Source organism: Lepus europaeus, chromosome 23, assembly GCF_033115175.1.
Source record: "Lepus europaeus isolate LE1 chromosome 23, mLepTim1.pri, whole genome shotgun sequence".
NCBI lineage: Eukaryota > Metazoa > Chordata > Mammalia > Lagomorpha > Leporidae > Lepus > Lepus europaeus.
In genome coordinates, this window is record NC_084849.1 from 850,618 (window position 1) to 872,296 (window position 21,679).

The window sequence follows — 21,679 nt, forward strand, 5'->3', positions numbered from 1 at the left end:
ACAGAAAGGGGCCAATGGCCTTGAGGACAGACTGACCACCCACGGGCCTCCTGAGGGCTCCCCGCCACCGGGAGCCCAGGTGGATCTGTGTCAGGGCCACGGAGCCCCTCAGGGAGCCGAGCTCAGCCTTATGAAGCGGGGGAGGGGGGTCATGTTTGTCTGAAATGCGGCACAAGAGGCTGGTCTGTGTTGGGGCCGTGGGCCCACTGGGGACAAAGCCCCACAGCTGGGTGGGGCACCAGGGCAGCAATGTGCACACGCGGGGGTGGGCAGCGCAGAAGGGAAGGGGGTCCTGGCCCCCGGCTAGGCTGCTCCTCCAGGCCAGGAGAGGCTGGGGCAGCCGTGGCTTACTGAGCACCTGCTCAGGGTGGACAGCCGTCTGCTTGTCAGTCAAGTTTTGCAGGACCTGATCACTTGCTGGGTGGCAGGGCAGCTTCGTGGCCCAGCCTGGCCACCTCCCCAGCCCACAGCTAGCAGCCAGGGCCCCAAAGGTGCAGGCAGCAGGAAGGGCCGGGGTGCTGGGCCATGGGCAGTGCCCTCTGCTGGCCTCTTCCCTCCTCTGCAAGGCCAGGCTGCAGGGCTCTGGCTCCGGGTACTGCAGGGGCAGCGGCGCCGGCCCTTGCCCTCCGTGGTCCCAGTTGTCCTGGCTCCTCTGTCCCTTCAGAGGCTGTGCCACTGGCCGTCGTATCAGGACCTGGCTGCTGTCCACAGCACGCTGGGCAGCAGCAGCAGCGTGGCAGCTGCCCGAAGAGGTGGGGCATGGGAGGTGCAGGAGCAGACCTCGTAGCTGTCCCCTGAGCGGCTCTGGCCATGCTGTCCGGGCCGTGCGGCCCTGTCCACGCCTACTGCCTCAGTGTCCTCGTCCTGGGGCTCTCCGCAGACCAGCCAGTCCCGGGCCGTGGACTGCGGGTACCCGGGTGCTGCCTCCAGCTCGCCGTCCAGCACTTTCCAGTACTCGGGACCACGGAAGAAGTAGGAGGCGCCTGGAGAGGGGAGAGGCGAGCTGAGCTCCGGGCTGGGCTCCACCCACACCAAGAGGCTGAAGCATGAGAGGCCCCAGTGAGACAGCAGGAGGTCGGGCAGGGAAGAACTGCAGGGCCATGGGGAGCCCCAGGGGCTCTCAGACAGGGCCATCTTTGCCTGGGCCTCAAGGGCACCCACGTGAGCCTGGAAGGCCCAGGAGGGCTCCTGGAGGCTGGAGCTGCCTCTGAGCCGAGCACTTGGTCAGAGGCCTGAGCAGGGAAGCCGGGGCTGCGTGGCTGTCTGGGAGGAGGGCACAGCAGGTGGCAAGGCCCTGGGGTGGGTGCACCTCGTATGCGAGAAGCATCACACGGGGCCGTGTCGTCTGTGGGGAACTTGTCCACGCTGGGGCTGGACACGCACTGGCCCTGGGTGGCCCCCAACCACCCGTGTGACTCCTGATCTACCGATGAAGAAACAGGCCACACAGCCCGGTCCCGCCCGGCGCTCACCGTCGGACCAGCGCATGGCGTCGTCCAGTATGCTGGGGACGCCCCTCCACAGGGGGCTCTGGGCGGGGTAGCCGGGGTCCATGCGCCGCGTGTGGTCATCGTAGCGCCAGTACCGCTGTCCCTTAAAGAAATAAGTCCTGTCATTGTGCGCCCAGGAGAAGGCGGCGTCGACGCCGCCGGGTGGGAGGCTGAAGTCAGAGATGGGCCGCGGGTATCCTTCCTCCACGTTATTGTCCTTAAACACCCAGTATCTGTCTCCTGGGGGCGAGAGAAAGAGCATGGGCTGGGGCTCGGCCCCACCCCAAGGGGCAGGGGGCCCCCGCCTTCCCTCCTCCCCGCCCAGGCAAGGGGACGGGGCAGCACGAATCTGAGTGGCCACTGAGCGCCTACTGTGTGCCTGGCAGGGACAGCAGCCTGCAGCCCAGCGCTGCCGTGGCAGCTGCTGCACACAGGGCGCAATGAGCAGGGGATCAGCGGCCGGCGCTCAGCCTGGACGCACGCAGCAGTTTGGAAATCTGCCTGCAGAGGCTGGAGTGGACGTCTCCCCAGAGAAGACGTCCAGGTGGCCAACAGCATACCGCGAGGTGTCTGGCCTCACCAACGGGCACAGAGCCCAGGGAGGGCGCGGCACGCCCGCGAGGACGGCTGTTGCCCCACGCACGGACGATCCCAAGTGCTGGCAGGCAGGTGAGCCGTTGGAAGCCTTGGGCGCTGGTGGTGGCAGCCCCTGTGGGAAATGGTACAGCGGTTCCTTAAACCATCTAAAAACAGAATCACAGGGGCCAGCACTGTGGCGTAGCAGGTAAAACTACTATCTGCAGTGCTGGCATCCCATATGGGCGCCGGTTCTAGTCCCGGCTGCTCTATTTCCCATCCAGCTCTATGCTAATACCCTGGGAAAGCAGTAGAAGATGGCCCAAATGCTTTGGTCCCTGCACCCACGTGAGAGACCAGAAGAAACTCCTGGCTCCTGGCTTCAGATCGGCGTAGCTCTGACTGTTGTGGCCATTTGGGAAGTGAACCAGCGGATAGAAGGCTTCTCTCTCCCTCTGCCTCTCTGTAACTGTGCCTTTCAAATAAAATAAATAAATCTTAAAAAAAAAAAAAAAAGCCACCAGAATTATAGCATGATTCAGGATCGCACACCACCTGGCATGGATCCAGAAGACCTGACCTCAGTGTCTCAAAGAGACAATGTTGCACCAGCGCTCACAGCAGCGTCTACCTACACCATGCTCCTCGGCACAGACAGAGTTTTACAGCCTTGAAAAGGAAGGAAATCAGGCCAGTGTTGCGGCGTAGTAGGTTAAGCCCCTTTGCAAGACTGGCGCTCCACAGCAGCAGCTGGGCTGGGATCCAGCTTCTTGCTGATGGGCGTGGGAAGGCAGTGGAAGACGGCCCAAGTGCTTGGACACCTGGATGGAGCTCCTGGCTCCTGGCTTCAGCCTGACCCAGATCTGGCTGTTGCAGCCACTGGGGAACTGAACCAGCAGATGGAAGATCTCTCCTTCTCTCTCTGTTGCTCTGCCTTCCAAATAATTAAAAAACAAACAAACAAACAAACAAAGGCTGTGTGTGGTGAGAAGAAACCGTCTCCAAGGGGATGAGGTGGTGCACCAGCCCCAGTCGAAGCCGCCAACTGCCATCCCACACTGGAACTCTGGCTCAAGTCCCAGCTGCTCCGCTTCCCATCCAGCTCCCTGCTAATGCGTCTGGGAAAGCAGCAGAAGACGGCCAAGTAGTGGGGCCCCTGCTGCCTATGCGGGAGACAGAGGTGGATTCCAGGCTCTGGGGCTCCGGCCTGCTCCAGCCCTGGCCATTGCAGGTGTGAGCCAGAACATGCAAGATTTCTCTCTGTCCCTCCCTCACTCTAACTCTGATCTACAAATTAATTAATTTAAAAAGAGACAGTGAGGTGAACACAGCATAAAGATGATGTTAAAATTGGGTTGAAAAATCCTCTGGATTCTCACACAGGTCCCTGTGGACAGCTTCCTGGGCCACCTCTGCCCAAGGTATGGCCTGTGCCTTCCACTGGCCCAGCCTCCCAAGTGGTCGCTGCTGTCACCAGTGACAGAATGCCCACAGCCAGCACCTGTAAGGGCCGGGCAGGAGATGGGAACGGGGGGTGGGGGGAAGCAGCTCCCTAACACATGCGTCAGGCAAGGGGCGCCTCCTGAGTCTGGGAGCCTCCCTGCTGCACTGAGCGGCAGCGCCCCCCATGCTCCCATCCGCGCAACCTCAGAACGTGGCTGAAGCCGGAGAAGGTGTCGTTCCAGAGGTCATTAAGAGCAGCCACGCAGGATGAGGGCCGGCTCAACCTGGGGACTGGTGTCCTTGTGAGATGCTCAGGAGTGTGGCTGGTGCCACCTGCCGCTGAGAGAGGCCCCAGTGGGAGATCTCGGGCCTCTGTCCTCAGGATCCGTGGTCCGCAGCACCACCTGCTACTCTGGTGTGGACACCTGTGCCCTGCACCTCCTCTACTCCTGCCCTTAACTCCCACGTGAACGTGAGCGAAAGGCCTGTGCAGATACGACGACAAAGGCTGTCCGCAGAGCTGAGGCAGGGGTCAGGGGCCAACTGGGCTTTCCTCCCCACCGCCCTGTGCACTCTCTCTGCCTCAGGGCCTTTGCCGGGGCAGTTCCCTTGGCCTGGAACTCTGCCCTGGTCCTCTGCCCTGACAGCGTCTCCCCAAGAGGCTTTCTGGGCGGCAGGCTCCCTCCCCCTCAGCCCCTGAGTCACTCCTTACTCTTGCGGGCTTCATGGGTGCCCAGCAGAATGGGCACCTGCAGGCCTACCAAGGACGAGGCACACAGTAGGCGCTCAACACGCATCCATCCAGTGCTGCTCTGTGCACGGTGCCGGCAGGCGGAGCAAACCTGCTGCCCCAGCAGATCCCAGGCATGTGAGCCACGGGGTGCTGGCTGCGGCAGCGGTCAGTGAGGCCAGTGGGCCACCCACCTTTGAAGAAGACGATCTTGTGGTCGCTGGTGCGCTCGTAGACGGCGTCCACGCTGTCCAGGTGCAGCGGCAGGCCCCGCCAGAAGCGGTGCATCTGTGCCGGCTGCAGGGACACCAGGTGCCGATCCCGGGTCAGCCGCCAGAAGTACTTGCCTGGGGACAGAGGGGAGGGCGGCCTTGGGCTGATGGGTCTAAACCCCGGGGTGCGCCATGCCCTTCGGCCACCCCCGAGGGACGCCAGGGCTTACCTTTGAAGAAGAAGGCTTCGCCACGGATCTGGGCCACCGCGTCGAAGTGGGTGCTACACCGGTGAGGCACGTCTTTCCGGGGCCTGCAGGGCAGAGGGTCCCCACCCGACCTGAGCCACTGTGGGAGCCCATTGGTGCCTGCGGGCTCTGAGGTGTGCACAGCTGCCACATCACGGTGGGGGGCAGGGGAGCGGAGGCCCTGGCTACTGTTGCACAGGCTGGTCCAGCTCTCACCTCCGGGCAAACACAGCAGCAGGGGCACGTGGGGACTGGTGGTCACCCACGCTGTGGCCGGCAGGTGCGCTCCCTGCTGCTGCTGTACACGCAGGAGACCCAGGTCCACCCCCAGAACTGCACCCCCTACAGAAAGCGCAACTGTAGCAGTGTTGCCCATCACGGCAGCAGAGAACCTAAGGAGACGCAGGTGCAGGTCTCCAGGGTGCTAACACAAAGCCACGCGCAGCAGCCTGCGGCCTTCTGCACATCCGAGCCCTCGCATGAGCGCTGGGCACCCAGGAAGGGACCACACAGGGAAGTCTGCCCCGGGGAGAACGGGGTCGTGGGGCCAGTGCAGGTGTCTCTGTGCCTTTTGAAGGCTATGGCATTGGCATGTACCTCCCATCCCGTCAGAACGTGACTCAGAACCGCTGGGGCAGGGCAGCGTGCAGCCAAGTGAAACCAGAACCACTGATGGTTGTAGACCAAGCCCTAAGCAGACTGTGTCGCCCCACAGGACTAAGTTGTGTGTCCAGGCAGCAGTAGGCGAGGGGTGGGGGCCCAGGGACACTTGCTTTACTAAGGGCAGGTCCGTGGTTGCCCCTTGAAAGTGTTACCTCTGTTCTAATCAAGTGAGGGTGGAGGGAGCCCTGTGACCTTGGGGGCTGGGTCACAAAGGACACAGCTGCTGCCTGGCCACTGGGCCCTGGGCAACATCAGCTCTCAGGAAAATCTCTCCAGGAACCCGGTCACCACACTCTGAGCCAGAGCCCAAGGGCCAGCCACAGGCACCTGCCCAGGGGCCACGGGCTGGGCCCCCTCCAGTCAGCCCAGCTCAGGCACCCGACGCTGAGTTGAGATGCCCCCAGCCTTGGGTGCCTGCAATGCCGGCATCCCCTGTGAGAGCAGGTTCGAGTCCCGGCTGCTCCACTTCCGATCCAGCTCCCTGCTGATGCACCTGCAAAGGCAGCAGAAGACGCCCAAGTGCTCGGGCCCCGCCACACACATGGGAGGCCTGGATGGAGTTCCAGAATCCTGGGTTCGGCCTGTCCATCGCTACCATCTGGGGAGTGAATCAGTGGATGAAAGACCTCCCTCTCTGTCTTTGTAACTCTGCCTTTCAAATCAATGAATACATTTTTTAAAAAGATTTATTTATTGATTTGAAAGGCAAAGTTACAGAGAGCCAGAGGCAGACAGAGAGAGAGAGGTCTGTCATCCACTGGTTCACTCTCCAAATGGCAGCAATGGCTGGAGCCGCACCGATTGAAGCCAGGAGCCTGGAGCTTCTTCCAAGTCTCCTATGTGGGTGCAGGGGCCCAAGCACTTGGGCCATCTACTGCTTTCCCAGGCCATAGCAGAAAGCAGGATTGGAAGTGGAGCAGCCGGGACTCAAACCGGCACCCATACGGGATGCCAGCACTGCAGGTGGCAGCTTTACCCACTATGCCACAGCGTCGGCTCCAATAAATAAAAAAATTTTTTGACAGGCAGAGTTAGACAGTGAGAGAGAGAGGGAGAAAGGTCTTCCTTTTTCTGTTGGTTCACCCCCACAAATGGCCGCCTTGGCCGGCACGTTGCAGCCAGTGCACTGCGCTGATCAGAAGCCAGGAGCCAGGTGCTTCCTCCTGGTCTCCCATGCGGGTGCAGGGCCCAAGGACCTGGGCCATCCTCCACTGCACTCCTGGGCCACAGCAGAGAGCTAGATTGGAAGAGGAGCAACCGGGACAGAATCCGGCGCCCCAACTGGGACTAGAACCTGGGGTGCCAGCGCCGCAGGTGGAGGATTAGCCTAGTGAGCCGCGGCACCGGCCTAAATAAACCTTTTTTTAAAAAATTGCCCCTTGGCTTGTATTCCTTGGCCAGCATCCCTGTCCCTGGGGCACAGAGACCAGCTACTGGCTTCCTGGCCCCCAGAACCTGAGCTCAATGAAACGGTGGTGGTGTGGTGGCACTGGCCGGGCCGCCTGCTCACGGTAGGAGAGGGCAGCAACTTGAACTGTGTGCAGGGACCCCTGGCGGGGTCGAGGGAAGCAGGTGCTCCCGTCTCTGGCTGTAGGAGCTTGAGAAAAAAGAGAATGTGGTTGGTGGCTCTTCCCAGGCTGAGCCACGGCTGAGGGTGGATGTTGCTGGGATGGGGCGGCACCACCAAGGACCCACAGACACAGCGTGTGGCAATCACGGGCCATGCTTACGCGGTGCTGGAGCGATTGTCCGGGGGCTCTGGCAGTAGGGGCGGCTCCTCTGCCTCGGGGGTGTCTGGTTGCGCTGTGGGGGACACAGACTCCCGTACACCTGTGAGAGGAGGAGGAAGAGGGGGACACTAAACCCTGGGCCACCCACCTTCCTTCAAACTCCCAGGCCCCTGGGATCCTGGGGGTGGACCCGAGGCCCCTTGGCTGATGTACATGATGAATATCTCATGGACCAGATGCGGGGGCGGCAGCGTGGAGCTGGGGTGGACCCTACTCCAGAAGCCAGTGTTGGTCACAGGAGGGGCTGAACCACCTGGGCACACCTGGGCACAAATGCTGCTGCACTCTCCCACTTCACACGTGTACCCGAGAGAATGGAAGGAGGCTCACAGCATGCCTGCACACAGATGTCACAGCACAGCTCACAACACGCCTGCACACAGATGTCACAGTACAGCCAACAACATGTCCACACACCATCACAGCACAGCTCACGACATGTCCACACACCATCACGGCACAGCTCACAACACGCCTGCACACAGATGTCACAGCACAGCTCACAACACGCCTGCACACAGATGTCACAGCACAGCCAACAACATGTCCACACACCATCACAGCACAGCTCATGACATGTCCACACACCATCACAGCACAGCTCACAGCACGCCTGCACACAGATGTCACAGCACAGCTCACAACACACCTGCACACAGATGTCACAGTACAGCCAACAACATGTCCACACACCATCACAGCACAGCTCACGACATGTCCACACACCATCACAGCACAGCTCACAGCACGCCTGCACACAGATGTCACAGCACAGCTCACAACACACCTGCACACAGATGTCACAGTACAGCCAACAACATGTCCACACACCATCACAGCACAGCTCACAATACGCCTGCACACAGATGTCACAGCACAGCTCACGACATGTCCACACACCATCACAGCACAGCTCACAACACGCCTGCACACAGATGTCACAGCACAGCTCACAACACGCCTGCACACAGATGTCACAGTACAGCCAACAACATGTCCACACACCATCACAGCACAGCTCATGACATGTCCACACACCATCACAGCACAGCTCACAACACGCCTGCACACAGATGTCACAGCACAGCTCACGACATGTCCACACACCATCACAGCACAGCTCACAACACGCCTGCACACAGATGTCACAGCACAGCTCACGACATGTCCACACACCATCACAGCACAGCTCACAACACGCCTGCACACAGATGTCACAGCACAGCTCACGACATGTCCACACACCATCACAGCACAGCTCACAACATGTCCACACACCATCACAGCACAGCTCACAACACGCCTGCACACAGATGTCACAGCACAGCTCACGACATGTCCACACACCATCACAGCACAGCTCACAACACGCCTGCACACAGATGTCACAGCACAGCTCACAACACGCCTGCACACAGATGTCACAGCACAGCTCACAACATGTCCACACACCATCACAGCACAGCTCACAACATGTCCACACACCATCACAGCACAGCTCACAGCACGCCCGCACAAAGATGTCACAGCACAGCTCACAACACGCCTGCACACAGATGTCACAGCACAGCCCACAACATGTCCACACACTGTCACAGCACAGCTCACAACACACCTGCACACAGATGTCACAGCATGGCTCACAACATGTCCACACACCATCACAGCACAGCTCACAACATGTCCACACACCATCACAGCACAACTCATGACATGTCCACATACCATCACAGCACAGCTCACAACACGCCTGCACACAGATGTCACAGCATGGCTCACGACATGTCCACACACCATCATAGCACAGCTCACAACACGCCTGCACACAGATGTCACAGCATGGCTCACAACGTATCCACACAGCATGTCACACCACAGGTCACAGTATACTTGCACACCATGTCATGGCACAGCTCACAACACATCCACGCACCAACATCATAGCACAGCTCACAACATACCTATACACATGTCACAGCACAGCTCACAAGGGATGCCGGCACTGCAGTAGAAGATTAACCTACTGTGCCACAGCGCTGGCCCCATCACAACATACCTATGCACACACCTCAGAGTACAGCTCACAATATGACCACACACCACCACAGCACGGCTCAACACACCAGCACACTGATGTTCACAACATGGCTCACAACAGGCAGAGGGGAAAAAACCCAGATGCCCACATGCCCTTGGGGTCCCAGGACCCTCCCGGTCTTCCTGGCGGCCTGTGGAGGGCGCCAGGGCACACTCACCATACAGCTGCCAGACGCGCACTCTGTCCTCATAGGGGAGCCCATAGCGCAGTGGGTCACCCACAGGGCCCTGGTAGTATGGCCGCATGATGGAGCGTGTGGCGGCGACATGGCCCAGCCCAATGGCATGGCCAAACTCATGGACAGCCACTGCAAACAGGTCCATCCCCTGGGCATCTGGGAACATGGGAGCCATGGGAGCCATGTGAGCCAAGAGGGGTGGGAGGGACCCCATACCTGTGGGGTTCCCCTCCACCCTGGCTGTGCGGGGTGCCCTGTCCTGGTCACAGGCTCTGTGAGGCTGCAGGGGCAGCCTGTCCTGCCTAAGGCCATGTGGACTCAGAGTTCCGACCCTGCGGGGGTTGACCTACGGCCCATGTGACCGCCCTGGTCTCCCCTCCTGGAGGAAAACCCACAGGGAAGGAACCCAGCTAGGCTGCCCACAGACGCCTGGTGACGACTTGGGAGCCCAGTGGACGTACAGACGTGTGAGTCCTGGCATTCGGGGGCTGGCTATGCAGGACGGTGACTTTTCTGCTCTTATGGGGTGGGTGTGGCTCCTATATCTCCATGGGGTCTGCGGGGCGCCCAGGGATCCGCGCCCCAGACGTACCCGATGAGCGGAAGGTCCAGGCCTCGTCGTCATCAAAGTGGGTGTCCCCGGCCGTGTGGTGGTCGCCGGGGAAGAAGGCGTGGGCCACGGTGCCGCCGGGGCCGTCGAAGGGGTAGCCGTCGTTGTGGTCTGCCTTGGAGAAGTCAATCTGGATGTCGGCGGCACTGCCCGCCACCTCATGGAAGTTCAGCGGTGTGATGTCACTCCAGACTTTGAGGGCGTAGTACATGAGCGCCCGCACCGTGTCCCGGCCCAGCGGTGAGTCCCGGGGGAAGGTCCGGACCCTGAGGGCAGGGTCAGATCAGAGTCCAGGACACCAGGAACACAGCCCCAAGGGCCTTCCCTGGAAGCCCCCTCCCCAGGTTAAGCCCCACTGGCCACCCTGTGTCTTCTGCCTCTGCCCCTCCCAGGAGCTCACTAGGGTGGATGAGGAGGGACAGAAGCGGGCTGGGACCCTGGGGACCAATAAGGATCAGCTTCCAAGGCAGGGTGTCAGACCCAGGCCCCTTGGCAGGAAACAGCCTGCCTGCCTGCCTGCCACACCTGGCCCTGAAGGGGGCCTCTGCTCACAGGTTCACACACTAGCCAGGCCCAGCCCAGGCGTGGTGGACCCCAGTGTCCCACCAAACCCACAGCCCAGGCGCCCTCACAGCTGATGTGGAAAGAGGGTGAGGACTGGGTTGACGAGGAGTACAGAGCCCTGCATTCAGGGAGTGTCCCTCTTAGAGACAGAGCTGGGCACGGGCAGAGACCGAAGGGTTGGGGGACCCACCCTGCCCACACCGTCCCTCGTAGAGACAGAGGTGGGCACAGGTGGAGACGGAAGGGCTGGGGGACCCGGGGGGACCCGCCCTGCCCACACTGTCCCTCGTAGAGACAGAGCTGGGCACAGGCAGAGACCGAAGGGCTTGGGGGGACCCGGGGGGACCCGCCCTGCCCACACTGTCCCTCGTAGAGACAGAGCTGGGCACAGGCAGAGACCGAAGGGCTTGGGGGGACCCGGGGGGACCCGCCCTGCCCACACCATCCCTCTTAGAGAGAGGTGGGCACAGGCAGAGACTGAAGGGCTTGGGGGGACCCGGGGGGACCCGCCCTGCCCACACTGTCCCTCTTAGAGACAGGTGGGCACAGGCAGAGACCGAAGGGCTGGGGGACCCGGGGGGACCCGCCCTGCCCACACTGTCCCTCGTAGAGACAGAGCTGGGCACAGGCAGAGACCGAAGGGCTTGGGGGGACCCGGGGGGACCCGCCCTGCCCACACCATCCCTCTTAGAGACAGGTGGGCACAGGCAGAGACCGAAGGGCTGGGGGACCCGCCCTGCCCACACCGCCCCTCTTAGAGACAGAGCTGGGCACAGGCAGAGACTGAAGGGCTTGGGGGGACCCGGGGGGACCCGCCCTGCCCACACCATCCCTCTTAGAGACAGGTGGGCACAGGCAGAGACCGAAGGGCTGGGGGCCCGCCCTGCCCACACCTTCACTTTGGACTTGTGGCCCCCAGGGCGGACGGGGAAACTCCTGCTGTCTGAAGTCGATGCACATGAGCGGGGACAGCCATGGGCACAGCAAGGACACTGGCTGCCAGGGCCTGGAAGCCCCACAGTCCTGCTCCTCCTGGGCACCCACCTCCATGACAGGTTTCTCTTGTTCCACTTGGTCGGGGCTGGAGCCTGGCGCCTCCGTCGAGCCTGGGCCGCAGGGGGCAGGTCCGGGAGGGAACAGCGCGGGGTCTTCATGAGTGCCAAGGTGGCTTCGTCTGCAGGGGTGGGTGGAGTTCAGGAGGCAGGCCAAGCTCACAACCCCCTGCACGCAGGGTACCAGGGTCTCCTCAGAAGCGGGTCCCTCTCTCGGTCCGACCCCACCCCCAAGGCCTGGTGGGGGAACGAGGCTCAACCTTGAGCTACATGAGGCCCACACAGAAGGGTTTGTGTTTAGGGCCCAGGACTGAGGCAAATTCAAACTCACGGCCTGGCCCTGAGCACCAAGAGCGGCCAGCGGCAGGGCCCTGACTGGGGCAGAGGGTGTGGTGGAGCTAGCACAGCGCCAGCAGGGACCAGAGAGCTAACCCAGGATGCCGGTGGTCTCCAGGCCGCCAAACTGCTGCATGGCTGTGATGGCCTTGGACAGCTCCTCTTGCGTCTGCAGCTGGCCGGTGGTGGAGTCCGTCGGGGGCAGGTAGCCAAACCTGCTCAGCCACTCCTGGGGGCAGAGGGCAAACAGCACAGTGAGGGGCTGCAGCAGAGGCCGAGCTCCCCCAGGGGCGCCTGCACTGGCCACCGCCGCTGCGGGGCCAGGCCTCTCCTGGCCCAGCCCTGCCGGCCCCCAGCAGGCCTCTTGCTCCCTTCCTACGCTGCCTGCAGCAGCTGCCAGAGAAGCGTCTTATCCAGTCGGAGCCCTTTAGGTGGGAAGAGCTTGTGCAGTGCAAAACCCGGACAACAGCTCTCAGAGGCCCGCCTCACCTCCTGCCTCTGAGGCAGCACAGGCCCTGGGGACACTTGAGTGAAATGGAAAGGGTCTCGAACACGGCCAGTGCCACAGGCAGGCCCCACGCTCGTCTGTGAGGCGCGTCTCACATCCAAGTTCAGAATGCCAGCTGAGGAGGGCAAGGGGCCAGACCCCAGGCACAAACGTCACGCTCTCAGGGGAGAAGCACAGCCAGGGGAGCAGCACACACACAGAGGAGGAGCACACCCGGGGGAGAAGCACACACCCAGAGGAGCAGCACACACCCAGAGGAGCAGCACACACCCAGGGGAGCAGCACACATACAGAGGAGGAGCACACCCAGGGGAGTAGCACACATACAAAGGAGGAGCACACACACAGAGAGCAGCACACACCCAGAGGAGCAGCACACTCAGGGGAGCAGCACACTCACAGAGGAGCAGCACACACACAGAGGAGCAGCACAGTCACAGAGGAGCAGCACACACACAGAGAGCAGCACACACACAGAGGAGCAGCACACACACAGAGAGCAGCACACACCCAGAGGAGCAGCACACTCACAGGGGAGAAGCACATCCCGGGGGAGCAGCACACACCCAGAGGAGAAGCACACTCACAGAGGAGCAGCACACACCCAGAAGAGCAGCACACACCCAGAGGAGCAGCACACACCCAGAGGAGAAGCACATCCCGGGGGAGCAGCACACACCCAGAGGAGAAGCACACTCACAGAGGAGCAGCACACACCCAGAAGAGCAGCACACTCACAGAGGAGCAGCACACACCCAGAAGAGCAGCACACTCACAGAGGAGCAGCACACACCCAGAGCAGCAGCACACACCCAGAGGAGCAGCACACACCCAGAGGAGCAGCACACTCACAGAGGAGCAGCACAGTCACAGAGGAGCAGCACACACCCAGAGCAGCAGCACACACCCAGAGGAGCAGCACACACCCAGAGGAGCAGCACACTCACAGAGGAGCAGCACAGTCACAGAGGAGAAGCACACACCCAGAGGAGCAGCACACTCACAGGGGAGAAGCACACCCAGGGGAACAGCACTCACTAAGGTGCTGCCCCATAAGGCAGGGAGGAACCCAGGTCCAACCCCAGTGGCCACCTCCATGCTTTGTGACCCAGGACAACTTGGCCACGGCCGCTGGCCATTCCCTCAGCTGTGGGACCAAAGCCCTTACTTCTCGGGGTGGCGTGAGTCAGGACGTGGAAGGCAGCAGCAGCTGGCCCAGCGTCACAGGAGACGGCTCTGCAGGAAGGGGTGGGCGAGGACCTCACCGCCCCCACAGCCAAGGCAGAACCAAGCCCCACCACAGCCCGTCATTTCTGCCACCTGGCAGGCGGCCCCCACGCCTGCGTCAGTCTCCTCTACCTGCAAACCGTGCCCACTCCCACGGCACGGCTGCTCTGGCCACATCCTAACACCCCTGCCACGTGGACAGCACCAGGGCGGGCCCACTGCTGCCCAGCCCTGACACCCACAGGCAGGTGACACACCGCCACCCCAGGTTTCAGGGATCCCCTGGGCCTCTGTCCAGGACCTGCTTCCAAGAGACTAACCTCGGTGCTGTGCGGGGGTTCCGAGCTGCAGGCCTGTTTTGTGGGTACTCGGGAAATTCATGCCACGCATTTCTGCTGGGCCCCCAAGCTTGTGAGGCTCCCCGGCCCCAGGGGCAGGGGCACCCTGCACGTCCAGGCCCAGCAGGTGGGGTGGGAGTGCGGCTCTACCATCCAGCATTCCCAGAGGGCTCAGTCATGGGCCACCCTGACCAGGAGAGGTGGCCTCCATGATTTGCATACAATTTGCATACACCTGCAGGGAACAAGCTAGCCCCTGTTTCCAGAGATCAGTGCTTTCCAGGGTCCTTGCTCCTCCTTGACCCCTCCCCAAATGCTCCCCCTGCTCAATCCCAGCATGGGGGGGGGCAAGGCTGTGAGTGCAGGACTAGGGCATCTTGGACATTTCTCTGAGAGCGCAGGGCAGGCCTGGGACCCAGGGTGGACTTCCACGAGCAGAGGGGCCTGGGAGAAGCACCCTTTGCTACCCCCATGTCGGGTGACAACAGCGCAGACAGGAGCGAGGGTCTCTGTGGCCTTGGATGGTCTGTTTCTGAGAGCTCCCCGCCATGCCATTCCCACCCACAGTGAAACGCACCCACATCAGTCGTCTCAGGGTTTCCCGAGCCAGGCTCCCGCCCGTCACCAGCTGAGGGCACATCAAACAAGAAGCGGCCTTGGGGCCAGCACTGTGGCGAAGCGGGTAAAGCCGCACTTGCAACACCGGCATCCCATATGGACACCGGTTTGAGTCCCGGCTGCTCCACTTCCGCTCCAGCTCCCTGCCAATGTGCCCGGAAAAGCCGTGGCACATTGTGCTTGGGCCCCTGCACCCATGTGGGAGACCTGGAAGAGGCTCCTGGCTCCGGGCTTCAGCCTGGCCCAGCTCTGGCCATGGTGGCCATCTGGGGAGTGAACCAGAGGACGGAAAATCTCTGTCTCTCCTTCTCTTTCCGTAACTCTGGCTTTCAAATAAATGAATAAGTCTTTAAAAAAAAGTAGTCACAAACATTTCATCTATGCATATCTTTGCAAAACAATTTTTACAAACATTTAAAACTCTTGATTCTGAAGTCTTCTTCCAACATCAGGAAACACACAAATGCATACCCACATTTCTTAGTCCTTTGTTAAGCTCAGGTTCAGGCGGCAGGGCCACCTGTCACCTCCTCCAGGAAGCCCTCTGGAGTTTCCTCAGGCCACACATGATGTCCCATGAAGACAAGCTCCCTCCCCATTCTCCAAGGAATGGCTCACAGAAGTGTGTCCCTCTCCTACCCAGGCCAGCTGCCTCCAGGGCCTTTGTGGCCTGTGAACTGGGGTAGCAATGGGGACAGCCCTTGCTTGAGGCTGGCCGAGCCTGGGCACCTCAGGCAATGAGGTGAAGGCAGGTGGTGGTAGCTGTAGGTGTGAGGCCAGCCTGGGCCACAACTGAAGAACAAGGGCCAGGGCTGGGTTTCAGGGGCTGCCTGTGACCCTCTATTCTCCAGGGCTGGGCTTCAAGGTCAAGACCACTGGATCCTGCCTGGCCCTGGGAGCAAGGAGTTCACAGCACCTGCTGGAGTTGGAGCACAGAATGGGACCAACTCCGGGGCTGGCCTGCTGCCCGTCCCACAAGTCTGGGCTCGGGGAGGAGCTGCACCGTCAGTCCTGGACAGGGCAGACCCTCCCATGCCATCAGCACCACCCAGCCTGGACTCGTGCCCTTCCCCTCCGGGGCCCCTGCAGGCCAGGCCCAGCACACAGGCCTGCGGTGGGACACGGCCAGAATGGGAGGCTGCAGTCAGCCCCCAGCTCGCTAGGGGAGCCCCAGGGAGGTGTCTGACAGCAGCTCAAGGCCCCGGCGGGTTCAGGGGACATTAGCAGCTGCAGGCCACAGAGTGGGGCCAGCTGCCTCGCTGGGCCTTCAAGTCCACGAGGTGCCCCAGCCCAGCCGGCTCCTTCCCGTTTTCCCAGACCCTGCTGGGAGGAGCAATCAGCCCCGGCTGAGCCTCCAGGAGGGAGGTAGGCTCCCGAAGTCCATGGCGTGTGGTCACGGCCCCATAGCAGATCCATTTGGAAATGTCAAACAAGGCTAATGGGCTGGCGAGGTGGGAGCGTTAGCCAGCGGGAGATGCCGGCCCCGGAGGAACGAAGGTTGCACAAAAGCCAGCGTAGCCAGCACCTGCCAGGCCCCCCCCAGCACCCCACCCTGACCCACTCCCACCACAGGGGTGGACGAGCCCCTCCTTCCACCATGGTGGGGCCTGGGGCAGGAAGATCCCCCCCTTCCTTCCAGGTGTCCCCATCCTCACCCCCAATACCTACCCCAATCCCTGCTGCTGCGGATGGCAGCAGACCGGGGACCCAGTTCTCCTCTGCCCGCTTCCTACCCACCCACCCTTGGGGCCTCCCTCCGCTGTCGCCACGGAGACCGCTGTCTCCAGGGCAACGGAGGCTGCGGAAGGCGGTGCTGCAGCAGCGCTGGGGTGAACCTTCCAGAAGGCCACTGGGGAGGGGGCGGGCACAGAGCCCCAGCCCCGCACAGCTTCCCCAGGCTGGTGACAGTCCCCACAGCTACCCTCCTGCTCCTCCCCGTGGACGGTCTGAGCCAGAGGCAGAGTCTGCCACGCACAGACAAGAAGTGGAGCCCGGAGCCCGTCCTAGCCCTGGAAAGTTTGTCACCCTTTGCCACAACGTGCGTCTTCCTGCAGCTTTCACCAGGCAGGGCGCACTGTGGAATCCCCGAGGAAGATTGTCAGTAAACCTGCAGAGGGCAGTCAGCCACCCACCCTGATCCAGCGAACTGTGGCTGGGCTGACGGCCCACCTCTCACTCCTGGGGCCCGGTGCCAGCAGCCCCATCTCACAGACAGGCAAACCGAGGCCCAGAGACTACAGCGGGGCAAGGGCTGCGTCTGCACTCTTGCAGCCCTGGCCAAGGGGAGGTCAGCGGGCAGGGAGCAGCGGCCTCAGGACGTCCCGCCTGCCCTGGGCCCTGCTCATGACCTCGCTCAGAGGCCTCGGCCACTCCTCGCACACTCAAGCCCCTCTCACCCCCAGGGGGGCAGTGTTACCTTGACCTCCACTCGCAGGCAAGGAACTGAAGCCCAAAGAGGTTGGGTACCCCGCCTACGTCACACAGCAAATGGTCAGGGCCACAGCTGTGGTCTGGCTCCAGCATCTGTGTCTGACCCACTCGGCCCCCCCAGGGGGCAGAGGAAGGGCGCTGGGTCCCTTGCACCCACCTTCCCCTGGGGGAGGCTCCCGGACGCCTCTCAGGGTCCCCCTGACTGTCCGGAGCACTCCCTGTGCTGGGAGCTGGAGCCGTCCAGCCATTCGTTTGGCAGTGGACAGTGCTCAGCGAAGACAAATGACAAACGGTGACCAAGCAAATACGTGGGTCCTGGATGGTCACTGTGTCAGGAAAGATGGCCACTGTTGGGCAACCCCAACAGCTCCGATTACGGCCCCTCCCACGCCCTGCCCGACTCAGTGATCGGCAGGTGCAGTAAGTAACTGGGAAGTTAACCTGGAGTAGGCACTGTGCACAGGAGGAAACAGGCTGGGACGCTGACCCACAGTCCCATGGCCAGCAGGATCCCCAGCTGACAGGGTCCAGGGCCTACCCCGTATCCGCTAGGCTAAGGGGGGTGACGGGTGGGTGGGGTGCTGATCAAGTGAGTGCTCGGAGCATCTTGGCAGGGGCGGGCAGAGACACAGGGAGAGAAGCGGCACAAGGAACAGCGAGTGCAAGGGCCGGGAGGCAGGAGCAGCCTGGGATGCCCAGGCAACAGGAAGAAGCCGGTAAGCCTGGCGCACGGGTGGGGATGGGAGAAGCAAGTGGCCAGGTGGTGTGGACCCTGGGGCCAGGAAAGGAGCAGGCCCTGTCCAGAACACCCTGTGCTACCCCACTGCTAGCTGGATGGTGGTCAGCAGGCTCCCAGTGCATGTGTGGCAGTGTGCCCGGCACACACCCCACACCCACAGCCACGGCCCGCAGTCGAAGCTGAGATCCACCATCCACAGCCAGGCATCCCCGGAGCACCCCCGGAAACCCCCCAGGGAGGCCCCATGGTGGGCAGCACCCTGCTTTGCCGAGACCCCCAAACCCCTCTGCACCAGCCCGGTACGAGCCTCAGGAGCACGGTGGGCCCAGCAAGCCGCGCCAGCCTCTTCTCAGGGCACCATTCTCCACCCTGGGGACCGAGCCCTGGCACTCAGACCTGCTGCCTGGGGTCGGGGGAAGGACACTTCTGAAGCCAGGGCAGCCATGGAGGGGACCACGGAGCCAGGGACTCGTGGACACTCAGTTTCAGTCCAGGGCTCGCGGCTGATTGCCTCAGGGGGTACACGGGGGCTCAGCTTTGCCTGGGTTCTGTTCCTGAGGGCTGAAGGACCCACAGGCAGCCACGGAGGACAGGATGAGGAGGGTGACCCGGGAGGGAGCCAGCAGGCGCCCTCAGGTGCTCCCAGCCACCGCTCTCTGGCCCTGCGCACACCCTCAGGCCTCCAGGGCCACCCCTGCACGACCAGCACGATTTCACCTCTGGATGGGGGTCGGAGGAGCCCTGGCGCCTGCCCAGATGGCGTTGCTGGGAACTTTAGAAGACAGCTCACCCCCATGTCACCAGCACCTGCACCTGCTCCGCGGGTCCCATCGAGACCCGGATCCCTCACGCTCGCTGCCCGGCTGTGACCAGGGCTCCTGGTCCCCACGCTATTGGTAACGACCCTCCGTTCTCGCCTGGGCCAGGCCCCATGAGGTGGCCGCTGGGCAGTGGAGTGCGACGTGGTGACCGGGAGACACAGGCGGCTCCAGCATTGGGTGGATGTGGCTGGTCCGCAGGACAGAAGCTTGGGAGAGCACAGACACAGACAGTGGGCAGCCGGCACCATCTGCGTGGGAACAGGGACCCCATACGCCCTCCTGCTGCGGTGCACGCCCGGGAGGCGCTCAGGGCCAAGAGAGGGGAGGCAGCCCCTTTCGGACCCCTTCCAACTCAGGCACCGCCTAGGCTCAGCAAACTGGAGGCCCGGCGGCGAGGGGCTTTGTCCAGCGCCTCCTGGAAGCCCCACCACCCCCGCCAGGCGGGAGGCCTCAATCCAGGCTTTGTGCGCGGCTCCCGGGGTGGGCTGCTACCCGCAGGGCCGGCCGCACTCACAAAGGGGCCCTTCTCCTCCCGGGCCGGCCGCAGACCGGAATACCCAGAGGCAGCGGCCCCGAGGGCAGCGGGGCGGGGCGCACGGGAGCCCTCGCCCCCGGCCCCGGGACCCGGCTTGCCGCTCGCGCGCGCTCCCGACGGCCGGCAGAGGGCGCCCGGCACCGCCGCTCGGGAGCAGCGGCCGCTGAGCCGCCGTCCCGGGGCCCGCGGGCGGCTGCACCTCGCCGCACGCCCGGGCCGAGGGCAGGGGTGGCCGGGGCGCCAGGGGCCGGCGGGGCGCGGGTCTGCGCCGGCCCCTCTCCCGCGGCGAGGAAGTTCCCGCGCGCCGCGGCTCGGCAGCCCACTCGGCCGGCGGGGGCTCCGGCTGGGGTGACCCGGGTTCCGCGCCACAGACGGCCCGATGGAGGGGCCCCCAGGTGCCGGCGTGCGGTGCCCTCCGGACCCTGCGGGCCAAGCCACGCAGACACGGGGTCCGCGAAGCCACCGCGGCGCCCGCTCCGAGCTCCCGGCTGCGACCTGGATTCGGCGCCCCCCGGTGCAGAGCCCGAGACCACCGCGTCTGAGCCCAGCCGCGGAGCCGCCGCCCGCGCAGCCAGGGGCGCGTGGGGAGGGCCCAGGGCTGGACCGAGGGGGCCCGGGGGCAGCGGAGCTCGGCGGCACCGGCAGAGGCGCCCCCGCGCGCAGCCCGGTCAGGCTGTGCCCACGCGGGACCCGCGGGCGACGGCCACCCGACGCGAGACCGCCCCGCGCGCACTTCGGCGGCCCAGCCGGGACGCGGGCGCAGGACGCACGGCCCGCCGGGCTCCCGCCGCGCACTCACCGCTCCCAGGCTGAGGTCCTCGGCGCGGGGCGCGGGCGCCGAGCGGCCGCCGCGGCCTCCCAGCAGCAGCAGCAGCAGCAGCGGCGGCAGCGGCGCGGGCGGGCCGGGACCGCGGGCGGCGCGGCGCCCCATCCCGCTCGAAGGCCCCGGCTGCGGGAGAGGCTGCGCGCCCGGACCCCGCTCCGCGCCCCGCGCCCCGCGCCCCGCGGCTGGCTCTCAGCGCCCCGCGCGACTGGCCCGCCCTGGGGCGGAGCCAGGCTAAAATATGCTAAGATATGCTAATGCGAGGCGCGCCCGCCGCCTCCTTAAAGGGACCTCGCCCGGGGATGCGGGAATCCCCGCCCGGCAGCCCTCACGCGGCCTACGGGCCTCGGCAGAGCAGGAACCGCACGGGTGGGTGAGGGTCTCCATCCGGGCGGGGGCTGTGGCCGCGGTTATTCCAGACCCCGCAGCGGCCGCCGCAGCGCGCCAGGCAGACGCTGGATGGAGCCCGCGCACCGCGGGAGAGAGGGCGGGGCCGGGGCGGGGGTGAAGATGGGGTCTGCGGAGGGGTGGGGGTCTGCGGAGGGGTCGGGGTCTGCGGAGAGGACGGGGTCTGAGGGGGTCGGGGTCTCCGGAGGGGACGGGGTCTGCGGAGGGGTGGGGGTCTCCGGAGGGGACGGGGTCTCCGGAGGGGACGGGGTCTGCGGAGGGGACGGGGTCTGCGGAGGGGACGGGGTCTGAGGGGGTCGGGGTCTCCGGAGGGGACGGGGTCTGCGGAGGGGACGGGGTCTGAGGGGGTCGGGGTCTCCGGAGGGGACGGGGTCTGCGGAGGGGACGGGGTCTGCGGAGGGGACGGGGTCTGCGGAGGGGACGGGGTCTGAGGGGGTCGGGGTCTCCGGAGGGGACGGGGTCTGCGGAGGGGACGGGGTCTGCGGAGGGGTGGGGGTCTGCGGAGGGGACGGGGTCTGAGGGGGTCGGGGTCTCCGGAGGGGACGGGGTCTGCGGAGGGGTGGGGGTCTCCGGAGGGGACGGGGTCTCCGGAGGGGACGGGGTCTGCGGAGGGGACGGGGTCTGCGGAGGGGACGGGGTCTGAGGGGGTCGGGGTCTCCGGAGGGGACGGGGTCTGCGGAGGGGACGGGGTCTGCGGAGGGGACGGGGTCTGCGGAGGGGACGGGGTCTGAGGGGGTCGGGGTCTCCGGAGGGGACGGGGTCTGCGGAGGGGACGGGGTCTGCGGAGGGGTGGGGGTCTGCGGAGGGGACGGGGTCTGCGGAGGGGACGGGGTCTGAGGGGGTCGGGGTCTCCGGAGGGGACGGGGTCTCCGGAGGGGACGGGGTCTGCGGAGGGGACGGGGTCTGCGGAGGGGACGGGGTCTGCGGAGGGGTGGGGGTCTCCGGAGGGGACGGGGTCTGCGGAGGGGACGGGGTCTGCGTAGGGGACGGGGTCTGAGGGGGTCGGGGTCTCCGGAGGGGACGGGGTCTGCGGAGGGGACGGGGTCTGCGGGGGTCGGGGTCTGCGGAGGGGACGGGGTCTGCGGAGGGGACGGGGTCTGAGGGGGTCGGGGTCTCCGGAGGGGACGGGGTCTGCGGAGGGGACGGGGTCTGCGGAGGGGTGGGGGTCTGCGGAGGGGACGGGGTCTGCGGAGGGGTGGGGGTCTGCGGAGGGGACGGGGTCTGCGGAGGGGTCGGGGTCTG

At 64.2% G+C, this 21,679-nt stretch overlaps 1 protein-coding gene across 1 annotated transcript; it reads right to left on the minus strand.

The window, feature by feature from the left end:
• Positions 1-93: 93 nt before the first annotated feature.
• Positions 94-20,137, minus strand: MMP17 (matrix metallopeptidase 17). The gene is made up of 10 exons (XM_062182143.1): positions 20,006-20,137; positions 12,087-12,219; positions 11,647-11,776; positions 10,021-10,304; positions 9,408-9,584; positions 7,093-7,192; positions 4,682-4,764; positions 4,434-4,586; positions 1,473-1,730; positions 94-983 (listed from the first exon to the last, which is right to left on the minus strand). Exons 1-10 carry the CDS (start codon positions 20,135-20,137, stop codon positions 688-690), a joined length of 1,746 nt encoding a protein of 581 aa, XP_062038127.1. The 3' UTR covers positions 94-687.
• Between the last annotated feature and the right edge of the window lie 1,542 nt (positions 20,138-21,679).